The sequence below is a fragment of the Rattus norvegicus genome, chromosome 7, assembly GCF_021556685.1.
Source record: "Rattus norvegicus strain SHRSP/BbbUtx chromosome 7, alternate assembly SHRSP_T2T, whole genome shotgun sequence".
Taxonomy (NCBI): Eukaryota; Metazoa; Chordata; class Mammalia; order Rodentia; family Muridae; genus Rattus; species Rattus norvegicus.
The window spans coordinates 131,980,001-131,999,810 of NC_141540.1; the positions used below are offsets into that span (position 1 = coordinate 131,980,001).

Here is a 19,810-nt window from a genome sequence, read left to right on the forward strand (position 1 = left end):
AAACAAAAATCATTAATTACATAGAAAAAAATGAAATTGCAACCAATTGTGTGTTCTGCAGGTGACTTAAAGTTTTAAGCTTTGACTCTATTTTTAAAAGGAGAAGTAGTAACTGATATCTATCCTAAAAAATAAATCAAACCAACCAACCAACCAACCAGCCAGTCAACCAACCAAACAAACAAACAAAAAAACAATGCCAGAAAAGTGTGGCAGACTAAATTCTCAAGTCCTTTCATATCTTACATTTTTAAAAACTACATGTATCATGACGAAGTGAAGTCTTTCCTTTTCTTAATATTGATTTTCTCAGCAAATGTTTATTCTGTCCTTTATGTTTCCAAGATAATTGGAATTTAAATTTAGTTGGAAAGGTTTTCCTTTGTGAAATTGTCTAAAAAGAATGAAAGTGATACAAAGCAAAAGTGGTACCTCGGGCCCACAGGTAAGACCAACTTTTCTGCTGCAAGAGACCTGCCTGGTGATCTCGAGACACACAGAGGCAGAATTCCTCTAGGACCGGGCACCTCCTGTGTTTACCGGGAGTCCCACACCCGCGGATCCCGGCCCGCAGCAGCTCTCTGCTCCCAGACACCGTGGGAGAGAGACCCCACCGCCTGGTCAGGTGGGCACTCCTGAGGCTGCTGAGCGGAAGAGACCACCAACACTGCCCACCCCTGCCCACATCCCTGGCCCAAGAGGAAACTGTATAAGGCCTCTGGGTTCCCGTGGGGGAGGGCCCAGGAGCGGCAGGACCCCTGCGCCTGAGACACCGCCAGAACCTGAAGGAACAGACCAGATAAACAGTTCTCTGCACCCAAATCCCATGGGAGGGAGAGCTAAACCTTCAGAGAGGCAGACACGCCTGGGAAACCAGAAGAGACTGCACTCTGCACACATTACTGATTCCAGAGGAAAACACCAAATGCCATCTGGAACCCTGGTGCACTGAAGCTCCCGGAAACAGCAGCGCAGATCTTCCTGGTTGCTGCCGCCGCAGAGAGCTCATGGGCAGCACCCCGCGAGCGAACTTGAACCTCGGGACCACAGGTAAGACCAAGTTTTCTGCTGCAAGTGACCTGCCTGGTGAACTCAAGACACAGGCCCACAGGAACAGCTGAAGACCTGTAGAGAGGAAAAACTACACGCCCGAAAGCAGAACACTCTGTCCCCATAACTGACTGAAAGAGAGGAAAACAGGTCTACAGCACTCCTGACACACAGGCTTATAGGACAGTCTAGCCACTGTCAGAAATAGCAGAACAAAGTAACACTAGAGATAATCTGATGGCGAGAGGCAAGCGCAGGAACCCAAGCAACAGAAACCAAGACTACATGGCACCATCGGAGCCCAATTCTCCCATCAAAACAAACATGGAATATCCAAACACACCAGCAAAGCAAGATGTAGTTTCAAAATCATATTTGATCATGATGCTGGAGGACTTCAAGAAAGACGTGAAGAACTCCCTTAGAGAAACACAGGAAAACATTAATAAACAAATAGAAACCTACAGAGAGGAATCGCAAAAATCCCTGAAAGAATTCCAGGAAAACACAATCAAACAGTTGAAGGAATTAAAAATGGAAATAGAAGCAATCAAGAAAGAACACATGGAAACAACCCTGGATATAGAAAACCAAGAGAAGAGACAAGGAGCTGTAGATACGAGCTTCACCAACAGAATACAAGAGATGGAAGAGAGAATCGCAGGAGCAGAAGATTCCATAGAAATCATTGACTCAACTGTCAAAGATAATGTAAAGTGGAAAAAGCTACTGGTCCAAAACATACAGGAAATCCAGGACTCAATGAGAAGATCAAACCTAAGGATAATAGGTATAGAAGAGAGTGAAGACTCCCAGCTCAAAGGACCAGTAAATATCTTCAACAAAATCATGGAAGAAAACTTCCCTAACCTAAAAAAAGAGATACCCATAGGCATACAAGAAGCCTACAGAACTCCAAATAGATTGGACCAGAAAAGAAACCCCTCCCGTCACATAATTGTCAAAACACCAAACGCACAAAATAAAGAATATTAAAAGCAGTAAAGGAAAAAGGTCAAGTAACATATAAAGGCAGACCTATCATAATCACACCAGACTTTTCGCCAGAAACTATGAAGGCCAGAAGATCCTGGACTGATGTCATACAGACCCTAAGAGAACACAAATGCCAGCCCAGGTTACTGTATCCTGCAAAACTCTCAATTAACATAGATGGAGAAACCAAGATATTGCATGACAAAACCAAATTTACACAATATCTTTCTACAAATCCAGCACTACAAAGGATAATAAATGGTAAAGCCCAACATAAGGAGGCAAGCTATACCCTAGAAGAAGCAAGAAACTAATCGTCTTGGCAACAAAACAAAGAGAAGAAAAGCACGAAACATAACCTCACATCCAAATATGAATATAACAGGAAGCAATAATCACTATTCCTTAATATCTCTCAACATCAATGTCCTCAACTCCCCAATAAAAAGACATAGATTAACAAACTGGATACGCAATGAGGACCCTGCATTCTGCTGCCTACAGGAATCACACGTCAGAGACAAAGACAGACACTACCTCAGAGTGAAAGGCTGGAAAACAACTTTCCAAGCAAATGGTCAGAAGAAGCAAGCTGGAGTAGCCATTCTAATATCAAATAAAATCAATTTCCAACTAAAATTCATCAAAAAAGATAAGGAAGGACACTTCATATTCATCAAAGGAAAAATCCACCAAGATGAACTCTCAATCCTAAATATCTATGCCCCAAATACAAGGGCACCTACATATGTAAAAGAAACCTTACTAAAACTCATAACACACATTGCACCTCACACAATAATAGTAGGAGATTTCAACACCCCACTCTCATCAAGGGACAGATCATGGAAACAGAAATTAAACAGAGACGTAGACAGACTAAGAGAACTCATGAGCCAAATGGACTTAACAGATATTTATAGAACATTCTATCCTAAAGCAAAAGGATATACCTTCTTCTCAGCTCCTCATGGTACTTTCTCCAAAATTGACCATATAATTGGTCAAAAAACGGGCCTCAACAGGTACAGAAAGATGGAAATAATCCCATGCGTGCTATCAGACCACCACGGCCTAAAACTGGTCTTCAATAACAATAAGGGAAGAATGCCCACATATATGTGGAAATTGAACAATGCTCTACTCTATGATAACCTGGTCAAGCAAGAAATAAAGAAAGAAATTAAAGACGTTTTAGAATTTAATGAAAATGAAGGTACAACATACCCAAACTTATGGGACACAATGAAAGCTGTGCTAAGAGGAAAACTCATAGCACTGAGTGCCTGCAGAAAGAAACAGGAAAGAGCATATGTCAGCAGCTTGACAGCACACCTAAAAGCTCTAGAACAAAAAGAAGCAAATACACCCAGGAGGAGTAGAAGGCAGGAAATAATGAAACTCAGAGCTGAAATCAACCAAGTAGAAACAAAAAGGACCATAGAAAGAATCAACAGAACCAAAAGTTGGTTCTTTGAGAAAATCAACAAGATAGATAAACCCTTAGCCAGACTAACGAGAGGACACAGAGAGTGTGTCCAAATTAACAAAATCAGAAATGAAAAGGGAGACATAACTACAGATTCAGAGGACATTCAAAAAATCATCAGATCTTACTATAAAAGCCTATATTCAACAAAACTTGAAAATCTACAGGAAATGGACAATTTCCTAGACAGATACCAGGTACCGACGTTAAATCAGGAACAGATAAACCAGTTAAACAACCCCATAACTCCTAAGGAAATAGAAGCAGTCATTAAAGGTCTCCCAACCAAAAAGAGCCCAGGTCCAGACGGGTTTAGTGCAGAATTCTATCAAACCTTCATAGAAGACCTCATACCAATATTATCCAAACTATTCCACAAAATTGAAACAGATGGAGCCCTACCGAATTCCTTCTACGAAGCCACAATTACTCTTATACCTAAACCACACAAAGACACAACAAAGAAAGAGAACTTCAGACCAATTTCCCTTATGAATATCGACGCAAAAATACTCAATAAAATTCTGGCAAACCGAATCCAAGAGCACATCAAAACAATCATCCACCATGATCAAGTAGGCTTCATCCCAGGCATGCAGGGATGGTTTAATATACGGAAAAGCATCAACGTGATCCATCATATAAACAAACTGAAAGAACAAAACCACATGATCATTTCATTAGATGCTGAGAAAGCATTTCACAAAATTCAACACCCCTTCATGATAAAAGTCCTGGAAAGAATAGGAATTCAAGGCCCATACCTGAACATAGTAAAAGCCATATACAGCAAACCAATTGCTAACATTAAACTACATGGAGAGAAACTTGAAGCAATCCCACTAAAATCAGGGACTAGACAAGGCTGCCCACTCTCTCCGTACTTATTCAATATAGTTCTTGAAGTTCTAGCCAGAAAAATCAGACAAGAAAAGGAGGTCAAGGGGATACAGATTGGAAAAGAAGAAGTCAAAATATCACTATTTGCAGATGATATGATAGTATATTTAAGTGATCCCAAAAGTTCCACCAGAGAACTACTAAAGCTGATAAACAACTTCAGCAAAGTGGCTGGGTATAAAATTAACTCAAATAAATCAGTAGCCTTCCTCTACTCAAAAGAGAAACAAGCCGAGAAAGAAATTAGGGAAACGACACCCTTCATAATAGACCCAAATAATATAAAGTACCTCGGTGTGACTTTAACCAAGCAAGTAAAAGATCTGTACAATAAGAACTTCAAGACACTGAAGAAAGAAATTGAAGAAAACCTCAGAAGATGGAAAGATCTCCCATGCTCATGGATTGGCAGAATTAATATAGTAAAAATGGCCATTTTACCAAAAGCAATCTACAGATTCAATGCAATCCCCATCAAAATACCAATCCAATTCTTCAAAGAGTTAGACAGAACAATTTGCAAATTCATCTGGAATAACAAAAAACCCAGGATAGCTAAAGCTATCCTCAACAATAAAAGGACTTCAGGGGGAATCACTATCCCTGAACTCAAGCAGTATTACAGAGCAATAGTGATAAAAACTGCATGGTATTGGTACAGAGACAGACAGATAGACCAATGGAATAGAATTGAAGACCCAGAAATGAACCCACACACCTATGGGCACTTGATTTTTGACAAAGGAGCCAAAACCATCCAATGGAAAAAAGATAGCATTTTCAGCAAACGGTGCTGGTTCAACTGGAGGTCAACATGTAGAAGAATGCAGATCGATCCATGCTTATCACCTGTACAAAGCTTAAGTCCAAGTGGATCAAGGACCTCCACATCAAACCAGACACACTCAAACTAATAGAAGAAAAACTAGGGAAGCATCTGGAACACATGGGCACTGGAAAAAATTTCCTGAACAAAACACCAATGGCTTATGCTCTAAGAGCAAGAATCGACAAATGGGATCTCATAAAACTACAAAGCTTCTGTAAGGCAAAGGACACTGTGGTTAGGACAAAACGGCAACCAACAGATTGGGAAAAGATCTTTACCAATCCTACAACAGATAGAAGCCTTATATCCAAAATATACAAAGAACTCAAGAAGTTAGACCGCAGGGAAACAAATAACCCTATTAAAAATGGGGTTCAGAGCTAAACAAAGAATTTACAGCTGAGGAATGCCGAATGGCTGAGAAACACCTAAAGAAATGTTCAACATCTTTAGTCATAAGGGAAATGCAAATCAAAACAACCCTGAGATTTCACCTCACACCAGTGAGAATGGCTAAGATCAAAAACTCAGGTGACAGCAGATGCTGGCGAGGATGCGGAGAAAGAGGAACACTCCTCCATTGTTGGTGGGATTGCAGACTGGTACAACCATTCTGGAAATCAGTCTGGAGGTTCCTCAGAAAATTGGACATTGAACTGCCTGAGGATCCAGCTATACCTCTCTTGGGCATATACCCAAAAGATGCCCCAACATATAAAAAAGACACGTGCTCCACTATGTTCATCGCAGCCTTATTTATAATAGCCAGAAGCTGGAAAGAACCCAGATGCCCTTCAACAGAGGAATGGATACAGAAAATGTGGTACATCTACACAATGGAATATTACTCAGCTATCAAAAACAAGGACTTTATGAAATTCGTAGGCAAATGGTTGGAACTGGAAAATATCATCCTGAGTGAGCTAACCCAATCACAGAAAGACATACATGGTATGCACTCATTGATAAGTGGCTATTAGCCCAAATGCTTGAATTACCCTAGATGCCTAGAACAAACGAAACTCAAGACGGATGATCAAAATGTGAATGCTTCACTCCTTCTTTAAAAGGGGAACAAGAATACCCTTGGCAGGGAAGAGAGAGGCAAAGATTAAAACAGAGACTGAAGGAACACCCATTCAGAGCCTGCCCCACATGTGGCCCATACATATACAGCCATCCAATTAGACAAGATGGATGAAGCAAAGAAGTGCAGGCCGACAGGAGCCGGATGTAGATCGCTCCTGAGAGACACAGCCAGAATACAGCAAATACAGAGGCGAATGCCAGCAGCAAACCACTGAACTGAGAATAGGACCCCCGTTGAAGGAATCAGAGAAAGAACTGGAAGAGCTTGAAGGGGCTCGAGACCCCATATGTACAACAATGCCAAGCAACCAGAGCTTCCAGGGACTAAGCCACTACCTAAAGACTATACATGGACTGACCCGGGACTCTGACCTCATAGGTAGCAATGAATATCCTAGTAAGAGCACCAGTGGAAGGGGAAGCCCTGGGTCCTGCTTAGACTGAACCCCCAGTGAACTAGACTGTTGGCGGGAGGGCGGCAATGGGGGCAGGGTGGGGAGGGGAACACGAATAAGGAAGGGGAAGGGGGAGGGGTATGTTTGCCCGGAAACTGGGAAAGGGAATAACACTCGAAATGTATATAAGAAATACTCAAGTTAATAAAAAAGAATAAAAATAAAAAAAAGAATACAATTAGAACCATCTCCTACTAACAAGAGTATGAACCATGCTTATATTAAATTTACCCAGAATCCATGTAATCTATGCCTGTTAATAATTACTTGAGGTTTTTGACCTTGTTTTAACTATTATGTATGATTTTATTTTTTAATGTATGAAATGTTCTTTATGAAGAATTTTGTACTCTTATTTTAAATATATGTATTTGTATATACATATATATGTTTTCACATATATATGTTTTGTTTGTGTATAATATATATATCAAGAGAGGGAGAAATATTTTACATAAATTTTTAAAGTTCATAGAGATTTTATTAGAGTTTTAAAAAATTATATGAATGTAAGAAGCTTCCGAGGCTAGTACCTCATTGCAAGGAAGGGAATTTAGAGACCCTATGAGGAAACCCAAAACTGTTAGAGAAATATGAGGAGTCCAGGGGTCACATGAAGAATCAAAAAAAAAAAAAAAAGAAAAAAAAAAGAATAAAAACTACATGTATCATGTTGAAGTGAAGTCTTTCCTTTTGTTAATATTGATTTTCTCAGCAAATGTTTATTCTGTCCTTTATGTTTCCAAGACAATTGGAATTTAAATTTAGTTGGAAAGGTTTTCCTTTGTGAAATTGTCTAAAAAGAATGAAAGTGATACAAAGCAAAAGTGGTAGAAACCGGCTGGTGGGGTAGAGATAAATGAACACTGTTGCCAGGACTTGGGGTTTTAAACTTTGTATTCTTTCCTCTAGATGCCAGTGGAAAGAAGAACAGGTCCTTTAAAAGGGAGGCCAGTGCCTGCTGAGAAAATCTGTGAGTGTAACTATGTGCTACGTTCATTATTTTAAAAAAGAAAAAAAGACATAGAAATCAATTTTAAGTGTTGTAAAGATTTTACCAGTAGGTATGCGTTTCATAGATATTCTAAAATAGACTACAGTAATTCATTAAAATTGCTTTTTTCTTTCATCAACTAGTCAACAGTGAACATGTATAATGTGAATTTACAATTTCACAGTGTTCTACTCCACTGTAGTTCAAGATGAAAATGTGTCCCGTTGCATTTCCTACTGTGGCCTCTAGAGGTCACTGTTATCTGTTTTTTCCTCGGTTTTCCTTTTTCAGCAGATAACTGTATTTTGAGGCTCACCCAGTTGTTGTTTGTGGCTTTCATGGGTTAGGTTTTCCCTGCCATCCAGCATTCTGCGCATTTCCTCGCTCTGTTTGACTCATGCATCTTCTGGCTCTGGATTCTTGCCTTGTCAATATTTTGTCTTCGGCTATTCTGACCATTGACATTTCTGGAACACATATTAAAAAGCTCTTCTTGGGTATATTTCTAGGGATAGAACCACCCTTTCACTGGGTGAACATTTATTACCTTCTTCTGGTAATGCAAAATTATTCCCCAGAACCTATGTGTCTAACAGCCTTCCATGGACAGTAGGAGTCACTGTGTCAATCTGCTATCACTATTTAAACCTAACCCGTGGTGGTATTAAGTTTGCTTCTCTAGTTACTAATTAGGTTAATTGGTCAGCAGGGTTTCATGCTGTGCCCAGTTTTCCTTTTGCTGTGTTTTTGGAGACAGGATCTCACTGTAGCCCGCCATCACATCCACTGTCTCTCCGCCTCAGCCTCTCCGCAGCTGGAGAACAGTCGTTGGAGATCATGCCACGCTGCGCAGAGCTGCTTTTAAGATGCTTGGTTTGCATTAAGGCACGTGTCGTTTATTGTCTATCTCTGGCTACATCCGTTACGTCCTGTGTGTCTTTGTACATCTTGCATACTAATTGTGTATTAGCTTATGTGTGTCAATGCTTTGTATTGGAGTGACTTTTTGTGAATAAAAGTTTTATAACTAGTAGGTGTTTTAGGTCTTTGGTCCTAGAACAGCTCTCTGGATATCTGGTTCTGCTAGGATACATAGAAATCTTTTTTTTTTTACCTTTCTTTTTTTTTTTTTTTTTTTTCCGGAGCTGGGGCACCGAACCCAGGGCCTTGCGCTTGCTAGGCAAGTGCTCTACCACTGAGCCAAATCCCCAACCCCGATACATAGAAATCTTAGTGAAGTTTTAAATTTTTTATTAATTTATTTACTTTTAAATTATCATAAAAATGGGACCAGGCAGGGTGGTGCTTGTCTTTAATCTCAGGAGGCAGAGGGAGGAGGATCTTTGTGAGTTTGGTTCACCCTGATTTATGTAGTGAGTTCCAGAACAGCCAGAGCTATGCAGTGAGACCCCCATCCTTAAAAAAACTAAAACCAAAACTCAAGAGAAACCTTTAAATAATCATAAAAATCTGTGGGCTTTCTTATGGTATCATCAGACATTTTTATTTGTTTTTCAAAGAACTTAGTTTCCCCCCTTTTTAGAAATAGATTTTTTTTTAAACACATACTAATCCCAGTTTCTCTGTTCTCTATTTGACCCAGGTCCTCCCCACATCCTCCTCCTGTCCAGATCCTTCTTTTTCTATCTCTCATTAGAAAACAGACTTCTAAAGATTAATACAATATAGTCTAGTGAAATAAAATATAAACATAAAATAAAAACTAACACATCAGAAAAGGACAAACTAACAAGCAGAAGGAACAGACACAAGAGAAGGCAGGAGAAACACAGACCACTCGTTAGGACTCTGGGTTTGAATAGAAACAGTAAACTGGAAGCCATAGCATGTCTGCCAAGGACCTATAGGGCAAGAATATGGAAGAAAATAACATTAAGAGTAAGATGCATGTTAATTAGAAGGAAGCTCCCTGAGATGGCCTTATGAGGCAAGGATCTCCAGGGATGCCCCGAGCTCATTCTCCGTTGACCATTGTCTGCTGGCACGCAGCCTGCTCCGAAGGTCCCTTGTCCCCTGAAGAGTCTGTGAGACCCTGGAGTAAACCAGGGCTCTCCACTGGAGACAGCGTCTGGACTAGGGATGGGGCTTGTGTGTGCTTTGCCTTTCGACTCCAGGGCCCATCTGGTGCCTTTGCCTCAGTCTCTCTGAGTTCACATTGTGTAGATCGTGTTGATTTAAAAGGCTTGTGGTTCTTAGTGTCCCCTGTCCCCTCTGGCTTTTACATCCCTTCTTCCTCATCTTTCAGTTCTCTAAGCACCAAAGGGAGGGGTTTACTGGGTTGGACATAATGGCTCCTTTCTGGCTGGGTTTGGCTTTGTATTCTTTCAAGAAATATGTTCTTTCCTTTATTCTTATGAATGGCATCCCCCCTTTCTTTCTCTGTCTATCTATACACACACACACACACACACAAAATATGCATTACTTACTGGCTTGGTTTTCATGACTTAGTTTGTGCTTATCTTGAAATGTTATTTCTCCATCAAGCTCTAAAGATAATCTTTCTCGTATAGCAATTCTGAAGGACAGTTATTTACTTTCCAAGTTGACAGATGCGGTGTTAGTCTGATATTTCTGCCTTTGTGTGCAGTGGCATTTTTCTCTTACAGCTTTTAATGTTGCTTTTCTTGTGTGTTTTTATCATTCTGCTACACCAGGAGAGGTTCGTCTCTGTTCATGTCTATTTGGGGATTTGCATCCCTACCCCAGGGATAGCCATTTCATTTTCTGGGCTTAGCACTTGTTCTGTTATACATTTTTGAATAACTGTTGGTGCCTCTAGAGTCTCTCTAGTTAATTTTCACCTTGGATTCTTGGGTTATCCTCGAAGACATGCCCCAGGGTTCTTGAACATTCTGCCGTGCTCAGTGTGCTTTCTCTTCACATGTCCTGCAGTGCCTGTGTCTTGGTTTGTCTTCTGTCCCTGATGTTGTCACTGTGTGGTCTTAGCTGCTGACGAGTCCTGCTGACCTATTTGATTTGTTAGCTCTTTTCCTTCCTATTCTTCTGTTAGCCTCTTCCTCTTCTTCCTCCTTTCCTCCTCTTCCTCCTTCTCTTCCTCCTTCCCTTCCTCCCCCTCCTTCTCTTCCTTCTCTTTTGTATTTCCAGTTCCTGGCTGAATTTTTCGTCTGTGGTTAAAATTTTGTCTGAAATTATTGACTGGTTCATCTGCTTTGATTTTTCATCTTTCCTAATCTACCGAGTCTGTCTGTGAACTTCATTTGTCCTGTGAGTTCTAGTGAGTTGTCATCACTCAGCTTCAGGGGGAGTGGGCTGCAGTAACAGATGCGGGATCTGACCTTCCAGTGTCAGCCTGTACTAAAACCGTGCATTTCCCTTGTCCCTGAAATTCAAAGACAGACACTATAGAATAGTATGTGTGGAAAATTTAGTTTATAGTTTTTTAGAAGTAAGAGGTTTTTTTTTTTTAAAAAGAGGAACTAGTGGGAAAAGGAAAAACAAGGGAGTAAAGTAAGAATGAGAAGTCTGGTGTAAGGATAAACTATGTTCCCCCGGAGGGAAAACAGCCGGAGCTGCCTTTCCTGGGAGATAGGGAGAGACAAGTGAAAGCACAGAACGTAAGTACTAGAAGGCGAAGTTTAAGTAGTCCCCTAACCTGCACAACTTCAGGGATTGAATGAGAGTGAGGAGATGACAGCACACATCCAGGAAGGCTGGGGTTGCATGCACTGAGCTCTGATGAAGTGCACAGCGGCAGTCACATGGGCAATCAGCCTGGTTCCTACACTGAATCAGGGAGGCAGGCTTTCGTATGCAGCTGAACAAGGAGGCAGGTTGATCCTGATCCTGTCTCAGTATGAGGTCTCTGTGGGGAGCAGTCTCAGACCCTAAACACCCAGAGGAAGAAGCTGCAGGCACTGCCTTCCTTACACACAGTCAGTACTGCACACAGAACGGGGCAGGCTTGCCATTCGCACTGGAGCCCTGGAGTCCTTGGCATGACTGTGCTCATGCCACCCACACCCACTTACTCAGGACTTCATCCATTCCTTACACATTCACTCAGGTACTTTTTGTTTTGATGTCTCAGGAAAAATAATTAAGTAGAAACTATTGTGAACACAGGCAGTGCTTCTTCTCAGGTGCTACTATTTGGCTTCTTTTGTCTTCTCCATCAAGGGGAGGGAAGTCTGCTTGCCCTAGAGATTCACAGAAGTCAAGGAAGTGTGTCCTTTGAGGATTTCTGTGACTGAGGTCCACTTTCTCTCAGAAGTCCCTGGGCTGTTTCCCCTGCCTGCAAGTATGACCTCGTCTCTGGTATTTTAAGCACCTTTACACAAACGTACCTCAGTGTGACTCAGGCTCTGAGCAGCTGTGGAAGGCCTGCCAGCCTGTTTGCCTGTGCCATAGCCATTGGAATAATGGTCAAGCTCCTTATCCTTCTTCCTATGATTCTGTTTAGTTTGGCTGGGCAGCTTGGACAGCTCAGTGTGAACTCTCTGCTGGTTAGCGTCTCTGACAGTGAGCGTTTCTTAGCTTCCGGCTCCAGTGCCACACTTACACTCTGTCACCTGTCCGTCTGATCTCGCATGCTGTATGGTGCGCCCTCCTCTCATCTTCCCATAATCCGAGTCATCTGTAGTTCCTTCAGTGCTGGTGAGAGCACAGGTATGGCCGAATCTGGCTTGGATTGAGTCCATGACCATCATGGAGAGAGTGCAGAAGGCAGGCAATTATGGCACTGGTGCAGGAGCTGAGAGCTTACATCCTGATCTACAAGCGTGTGGCAGAGAGAGAGAGAGAGAGAGAGAGAGAGAGAGAGAGAGAGAGAGAGAGAGAGAGAGAGAGAGCACTAACTGGGGATAAGTTGGCTTCTGAATCCTTAATCCTTAACTGTGCTACCCCAATGGCACACTTCCTCCTGCAAACTCACCCCTCCTACCTTAGTTTCTATTCTGTTGCTATGAAAAGATATCAGATATCATGGAAAAAAGAAAAAAAGAAAATGCTTATAAGAGAAAGCATTTACTTTGGGGCTGGCTTACAGTTTCAGAGGCTGAGTCAGTGGTCATCGAGGCAGGGAGCATGGCAGCAGGCAGGCAGGCCTGGTGTAGGAGCAGGCCGGCAGGCCTGGTGTAGGAGCAGTAGCTGAGAGCTTTACATCTGATTCACACAAGCAGAAGACAAATAGAGAGAATGGGCCTTTGAGGTCTCAAAGTAACACACCTTCTCCAACAAGATCACACCCCTAATCCTCCCTAAACAGACTCTCAACTCGGAATTAAATAGTCACGTATACAAAGGCCATTCTTATTTAAACCACCACACTCTTTCTCCACCACAAGATTACGAACACTCTGAGACCGTGTCCATGTAGTGTCCCTTAGTGACTTCTGTAGTTGCTCAAGAATTGTTGAACTAAATCCTCTTACACCCTTTCACGTGGTGAGATCCCTGCAGCCAGCGCCCTTCTTCTTTGTTGATATCTGGAATTATAGCACCCGTGGACTTGCTGAACCTCATGAAGAGAACGCAGCCTTAGAATAAACAGTTATTATTCATATCAAACCATCACTTTCTTCACTGCCCTATGGAGTATAACTTTAAAATTAATTTTTAACTTGTTTTGTTCATGTGTATGCAGATAGTAGAGTACAGCTATGGTCTGTCCTCACAGCTAACGGAGATCAGTTTCTGTTACAGAGAGCATCAGTCCCGACACAGGACACGAGTTGCAAGTACTCATGGTTAATTGCAATGAATAAGATGATCAAGGGCTACTGTTTATGCATGTCTGCTTATTTTTCATTCCTTCTTGCTTTTCTTGTTAAAAACCCATTTCCATAAACAAAGGCATAAGGTAATGGAAGCTGCTGTTGTTGTGTAGTGTTTATGTGTGGTAGAAAGACCTGACATACGTCTCAGACCCATTCCAGACTTTGCTTGGAGTTGGAAACTAATCGACTAAGCAGATAATGACATGGTAAGAGGTGTTGGGCATGGTTCTGACTGCACCGAGATGTCTGTTCATTGGACAGGCAGATGTCCATCCTCAGGCTTCAAAGCTTGGTTCTTCCTACGTCACACTTTGAGACGTTTGTTCTTAAAAATGGTTTTATACATTGAAAAGTCAATCGTGTTTTCACTATTCTTATGTTATGTAACTGTAATTTATTTAACTTGTAGACACAAATCTTTTCAAGATAAAGCACCTATTTATCCTGCTAGAAAAACGAGGTGTTAAATATCAAACATTTAAGCGAGCTTGGCACATTTTACAGGGCTGGTTGTAAAGTTGGTGACACTTAGATGCCTTTTGCTCTGCTAGAGTATGAGTGGTGCCAGCCCTCATGACTTCAACCTTTGTTTCAGACCTGGAGTCTTCCCAGAGCAGCCAGTCCACCAGCTACTCTCCACGGCCAACCGACAGCACGTTCAGCTCCAGTTCTGAACTGGTAAGTCACTCCTTCTTGGCTTATTAATGTATGAGGTATTAATTTCACATCATTTTTGTCTCTTTTTGCTTTAAAAAGAGTTGAGCCAACAGTAAAAATAAAAATTCCACCAACAAAATTGATTTTCAAAGTTAAAAAAATGAGAAAATGTAATGTTAGAAAAATATAAACAAAAATGTAAAATAATCTATTTGGCCAAGTATTAGTGATTTCCATATACAAAGTAAATACATTTTTCAAAAGTTTATTAAGATATATAAATATACCCATACTTATATGTATATATATATGTATATATATATATATCCATAATGTACCATACAAAGTGTATACAGGTAAATACAATATATCATTATTTTAAATGTTTTTTAAGAATTTACAATAATTTGAATATAGAAGAACCAAATAAACATTAAAAATATAATCTTGAGGCTTATAAAATGAGGTAAACTACTCAGTATTGTCAAAGTAATTTTAGTAGAGTGGCATGTTACATTCTGAGTAGAAAATGCCACACATCTGATAAACCATGCCTGAATGAAAATCCCCTCCCTTCACTCCATCACCTCATTCTCTTGCCTCTGGCCCCTGGTGTGCCATCCGGGCTGTTTAATAAGAACACCAGTGACTTCTGCATTGCCAGACTGACCTAGAGTCTGTTCTCTTGCTTTGTTTAGCAGCATTACAAAAGCGGCTTAGAAGATGGGTAGTTTGGCTTAAATGTCCTGATCCTAGTTGATGTTGAGTGAGGGTAGGCACTCAAGCTGAAACTGAGACACAACCATGGAGGAATACTGATGTTTGCTCTGTGTGGCCTGCTCAGCCTGCTTCCGTGTACAACCTAGGACCTCTGCCCAGGGGTGGCCCCGCCCACAGTGTGCAGCTGCACCCACTCTGCCAGCCACATCCATCATTCATCAAGAAAAACTATATAGAATTTCCTACAAGCGATCTGAGGTAGACATCCTCTTACTATCTCCTCTTCCCCGATGACTCTAGTTGTGTCAAGTTAACTAACTAACCAACATGCAAACTTTTCAGCCCTAGTTAGAAGGACTCCTACGTGACAATGTAATGACTAGGGTTTTGTGTGGGACTCCTCTCCTATCCGTCTAATGCTGCAGTGACGTTACACATCTTAGAAATGGCAGTTGTGAAGCATTATGGCTTTAGCTCTGCTCTTTATTGAAGTGTTCAATTGAACATTTCTTTTATAGTTAACAGAATCTCTACCCTTTCACATTTCAAACTGATTTCTCTTTTAAGCTTTTTGATATTTCCCATGTCTGTAGACACCTTTTCAGTTTACCCAAGTGTTTACTTTAGAAGCCTAGATTCACTTCACCTGATCAATTGCAAATTTCCTACTTCTCAGCCTCCCCCATTAGAGCGTCTCCCGCTCTGTGTTCCACCAGTTCTTCAGTGGTTGAGCTTGCTTTTCAAAAGACCTTAGCATTTTGTTTTTGCCCCAACTTCCTCTCTGAGCAGCAAAGATCATGACTTTTTGAGAACACCGATTCAATCAAGTTACTCTCCTTTAGTGGGTCCCTGCTTTACTAACCATCTACATGTTTCACAGCTTCTCCCAGCTCTGTGAAAACTGCCTTTGGATGGCATGTAACACTCTCCCTTCCTTGTCCTGACCTACACACACCAGACTCTCACTACTTCTCCAGTTTCTTCTCTGCTTTGGTTTTATGAGGTCCCACTTCACAATGTTGACCCTGATGCCTGAGCAAATGGAGTCCTGTGGTACACTCCTTTCCTCCATCTGTATGCTGCAGTGCGCTGCCTGTCGGATATTTCACAGGAGGGCTTCCGTCCATGCTTCTCTCCACTCTGCTCCTGGAGCCTCCCTCACTGTGCTTACTTCTGCAGTGAGTTTCCCAGTGACTCCAGTCTAAGTGACGCCTCATATGTTTGCCAAGTGCGCCAGGCTTATTCTTTGTTTTTTTTTTTTTTTGTTTGTTTTTTTTTTTGGTTCTTTTTTTTTTTTTTTTTTTTTTCCGGAGCTGGGGACCGAACCCAGGGCCTTGCGCTTCCTAGGTAAGCGCTCTACCACTGAGCTAAATCCCCAACCCCAACGCCAGGCTTATTCTTAACGATGCTTTTTCATTTATTCGGGTGTGCGATTATTTGATGAATTTCATTTTTATCTAGTGGTCATGTCCAAGAGTGCATGCAGCAGCGGCGTTCTTCCCTTTGAGCACAGACGTCACTCAGATAGAACGAATGAGATGCCCAGGACGGGCTCTTTCCAGTTTGTACTCAGCCAACCCGGTGCATTTCTCGGGCTACTTTTGCTGCCCACTGTCAGTCAGCTAACGTCTAGATCTTGTTTTAGTTTTCGCCATTCAAACTTTGTCTCTCCACTTTCTAGCTTGAATAGTCAATGCGTATTTTATTTCTCTTCATCATAGGAGTGATTGAAATACTAGCTTCATACATTCTTGGCCAGCACTCTTCTACTGAAGTCCAATCAGAGCAAACACATTTTAACTGCAATATCCATGTAGTATTTTTATAAATTACTTCTAAAGTTGAGAAATGAAAGTCACCAAAGTTTGTCCCTTTGTGTAACAGTTGCAGTACCTATCTTGACAGCCTATTTTCCAGTTAATTGATGCCCTCATTCTCTCCTTAAGGGACTGTGTCTTCTGTGGGATGGATAGAATAACAGTTGTATAACAGAAATATTCCCCTTACGGAGCCAGTGAGTGAACAAGGTTACCCTTAGAGCTCCTGGCAGCACGCGACTTCTCTGCCCCCTTTAGGTAGCTGAAGAGTGTCATGGGTAATGAGGCCTGGGATTCAGTCTGAGAAGAGGACACGACAGCACTTCTCTTTTGCATTTACTCCTTATTATTGCTGTTTAAAACCCCACAGCATCCTGGGAGCCGTGGGAGAGCCTTCGACTAATCTTTGATGTTATGTCTGCTTTGATTTGTAACCTGTCAAGCTCTCTTCAGTTTTCAAAAATTTCCTAGACTGAATTTAAAGACTGATTTGAAATGTCTATAAACTTTAAAATTTTTAACTTACCATAGATTTTTTTAAAATTTCTTTTAGCTATCTGAAGATGAAGATCAGAATCAGCAACAAATTGAACATTCAAACAAGAAAGCCACAGAAACGACTGATCACGGTGGTCTAGAAAAGGTGGAAGGTCACTTAGGGGACATAACTGTGAAAGACAATGCCAAAGTTCATAGAGAGAATCATAAATCTCACCAGTCCTCAGAGAAAGATAATAGCGATACATTTCCAGAGTCTCAGTGCAATTCAGAGCACACACCACAAAACAAAAGCACCGCTAACTGCGTGCTCCGGGCTGGGAGATGTGATGTAGGGGTACAGACAGAGGAAGCACCCCTGGTGGGGAGCAGAGCAGATGTCGCTGTGCAGTGCACCATCATTGCACCGTGCTCATGTAAGAGTAGTCCCAGCGTTGACACAGAGGAGGAGTCCTCCCTTTCCAAAGCAGGCAGCTGTACTGAAGATATGATGTCAGATACCACCGGAGGGCAGGAAACACCCACAGATAACTAACTCTAAAATCTGAAGTAGGAAGTAGTGTTTCATTTAACCTAGGAAGGCAATAGGAAATGTTCAGACCTCCTCCGTTAACATAATACATAATGAGAAAATGAAGCTGAACATAGGGCGTCTGACTGTTGTTAGTGTACAGTTTTAACATTCGTGAATTTAATAGTCCTCTAATAGTCTTGTCTTAGTCAGGGTTCCTATTCCTGCACAAACATCATGACGAAGAAGTTGGGGAGGAAAGGGTTTGTTCAGCTTACATTTCCACATTGCTATTCATCACCAAAGGAAGTCAGGACTGGAACTCAGGCAGGTCAGGAAGCAGGAGCTGATGCAGAGGCCACGGAGGGATGTTACTGACTGGCTTGCTTCCCCTGGCTTGCTCAGCTTGCTGTCTTAGAGAACCCAAGATTACAATCCCAGGGATGACACCACCCACAATGGGCTGGGTCCTCCCCCGCTTGATCACTCATTGAGAAAATGCCTTAGAACTGGATCTCATGGAGGCATTTCCTCAAGGGAGGCTCCTTTCTCTGTGATAACTCCAGCTTGTGTCGAGTTGACACACAAAACCAGCCAGTACAAGCCTTACTCGTAGAAAATTTGCACACATACATACATATATATAATTTGCCATTCTTGATATATATGTCACCATTCTCATGTTTACTTATCTTTATTTGAATTAAAAGTCCACAACTACTTTATTTCTCTTGATAATTATTTTAAACCTTGATGTAGTTTTATCGTCCAACAAATGTGATCTTTAGACCTTTATGCTCTCTCCTCTCCCCCAAATCCAGTCCCCTTTCTGATCCAGAGCTCTGTACAGACCTCCTGCTGCAGCCTCCCCTTCCTCTCTGGCCCTCATCTACAGATCTCCTACAGCCTTTCTCACAACACCATCCTTGTGTCTCAGCCTTTACCTGCCTCAAGCACTCCCTGGTAAACTTTGGGCCACACAAGCCAGAGAAGCACATAGGCCAGGGGAGCAAACAGGCAGGAGAGCAAGTAGGTGGTCTTCACTCTTCACTCTCCCTCCTTTACTCCAAATCTAGTGCCCCAGACTCATCCCCAGCAAACTATTAGCTGTGGGTGCTCCTCTCTCCTGGCCCCCATTTCCAGGAGACTAAGCAGGTCACAGACGCACAATCTGATTTCCTTATCCCTATGGGCCTCTGCTCCTCCCCCCAAGCCCATCTCTAATAGTAAGCCCAGTTTCTAATACTAAGAAGCACAGTCTGACTGGGACACTCCCAGTGGCCATACCCATCAGGACCTCAGAAACATCCCATATCAGACAACCTACAACCACCACACTGCCCTAAGAACCAGAAAGGTTAACAGGAACTAAGGAACAAAATATCCACCCAATAAAGACAAGACCAGACAGTAGCACCTAGAGTTATAATCACCCCCAAACCCAGATGCCTATACACCAGCATAAAAATAACCAATAACATCCGGGACAATATGTCTCCTCTAGAGCCCAGCAACCTTACTACATAGGCCCTGAGGAAGGCAATATGGCTGAAACACAGAAAAGGACTTCAAAATAGCCTTTTCAAATATGTTAGAGGTCCTTAAAGAGAAAAATGAACAAATCTGCTATGAAATACAAACAGGCAATGGAACAAAATGAAGAAAACAGTTCAAGACTCACAAGTAGAAATAGAATCAAAAGAGAAAACCCAAAGTGAGGAAAACCTGGAAATGAAAATTTTAAGATCTCAAATAGGAATCAGAGCAGCAAACTTCAGAAGAATACAAAAGATGGAGAACAGTATCTTAGACATTGAAGACAAGGTGGAAGAAATAGATACCTTGGTCAAGGAAAAGGTTGTATTTAAAAAAGAAAAAACATCCGTCAAGAAAAAAAACATCCAGGAAACCTGGGATGCCATGATAAGACCAAATCTACAAATGATAGCAATAGAAAGGAGAAGAAACCCAGGTTGAAGGGACAGAAAAATCTCTTCAGCAAAATCATAAAAGAAAAATTCCCCAACCTAAAGAAGGAGATGCCTC

General features: G+C 41.6%; 1 protein-coding gene across 4 annotated transcripts in view; it reads left to right on the forward strand.

Annotated features, from left to right (window-relative positions):
• The window catches only part of Redic1 (regulator of DNA class I crossover intermediates 1), a 67,249-nt gene extending 48,765 nt beyond the window's left edge, over nt 1-18,484 (forward strand). For all 4 annotated transcript variants that reach the window (XM_087559147.1, XM_087559148.1, NM_001432108.1 and 1 more), the window contains 3 exon segments: nt 7,721-7,781; nt 14,157-14,239; nt 17,309-18,484. In XM_087559147.1, the coding sequence (XP_087415273.1) occupies nt 7,721-7,781; nt 14,157-14,239; nt 17,309-17,788 (624 nt within the window). In that variant the 3' untranslated portion in view covers nt 17,789-18,484.
• Nucleotides 18,485-19,810: the final 1,326 nt, after the last annotated feature.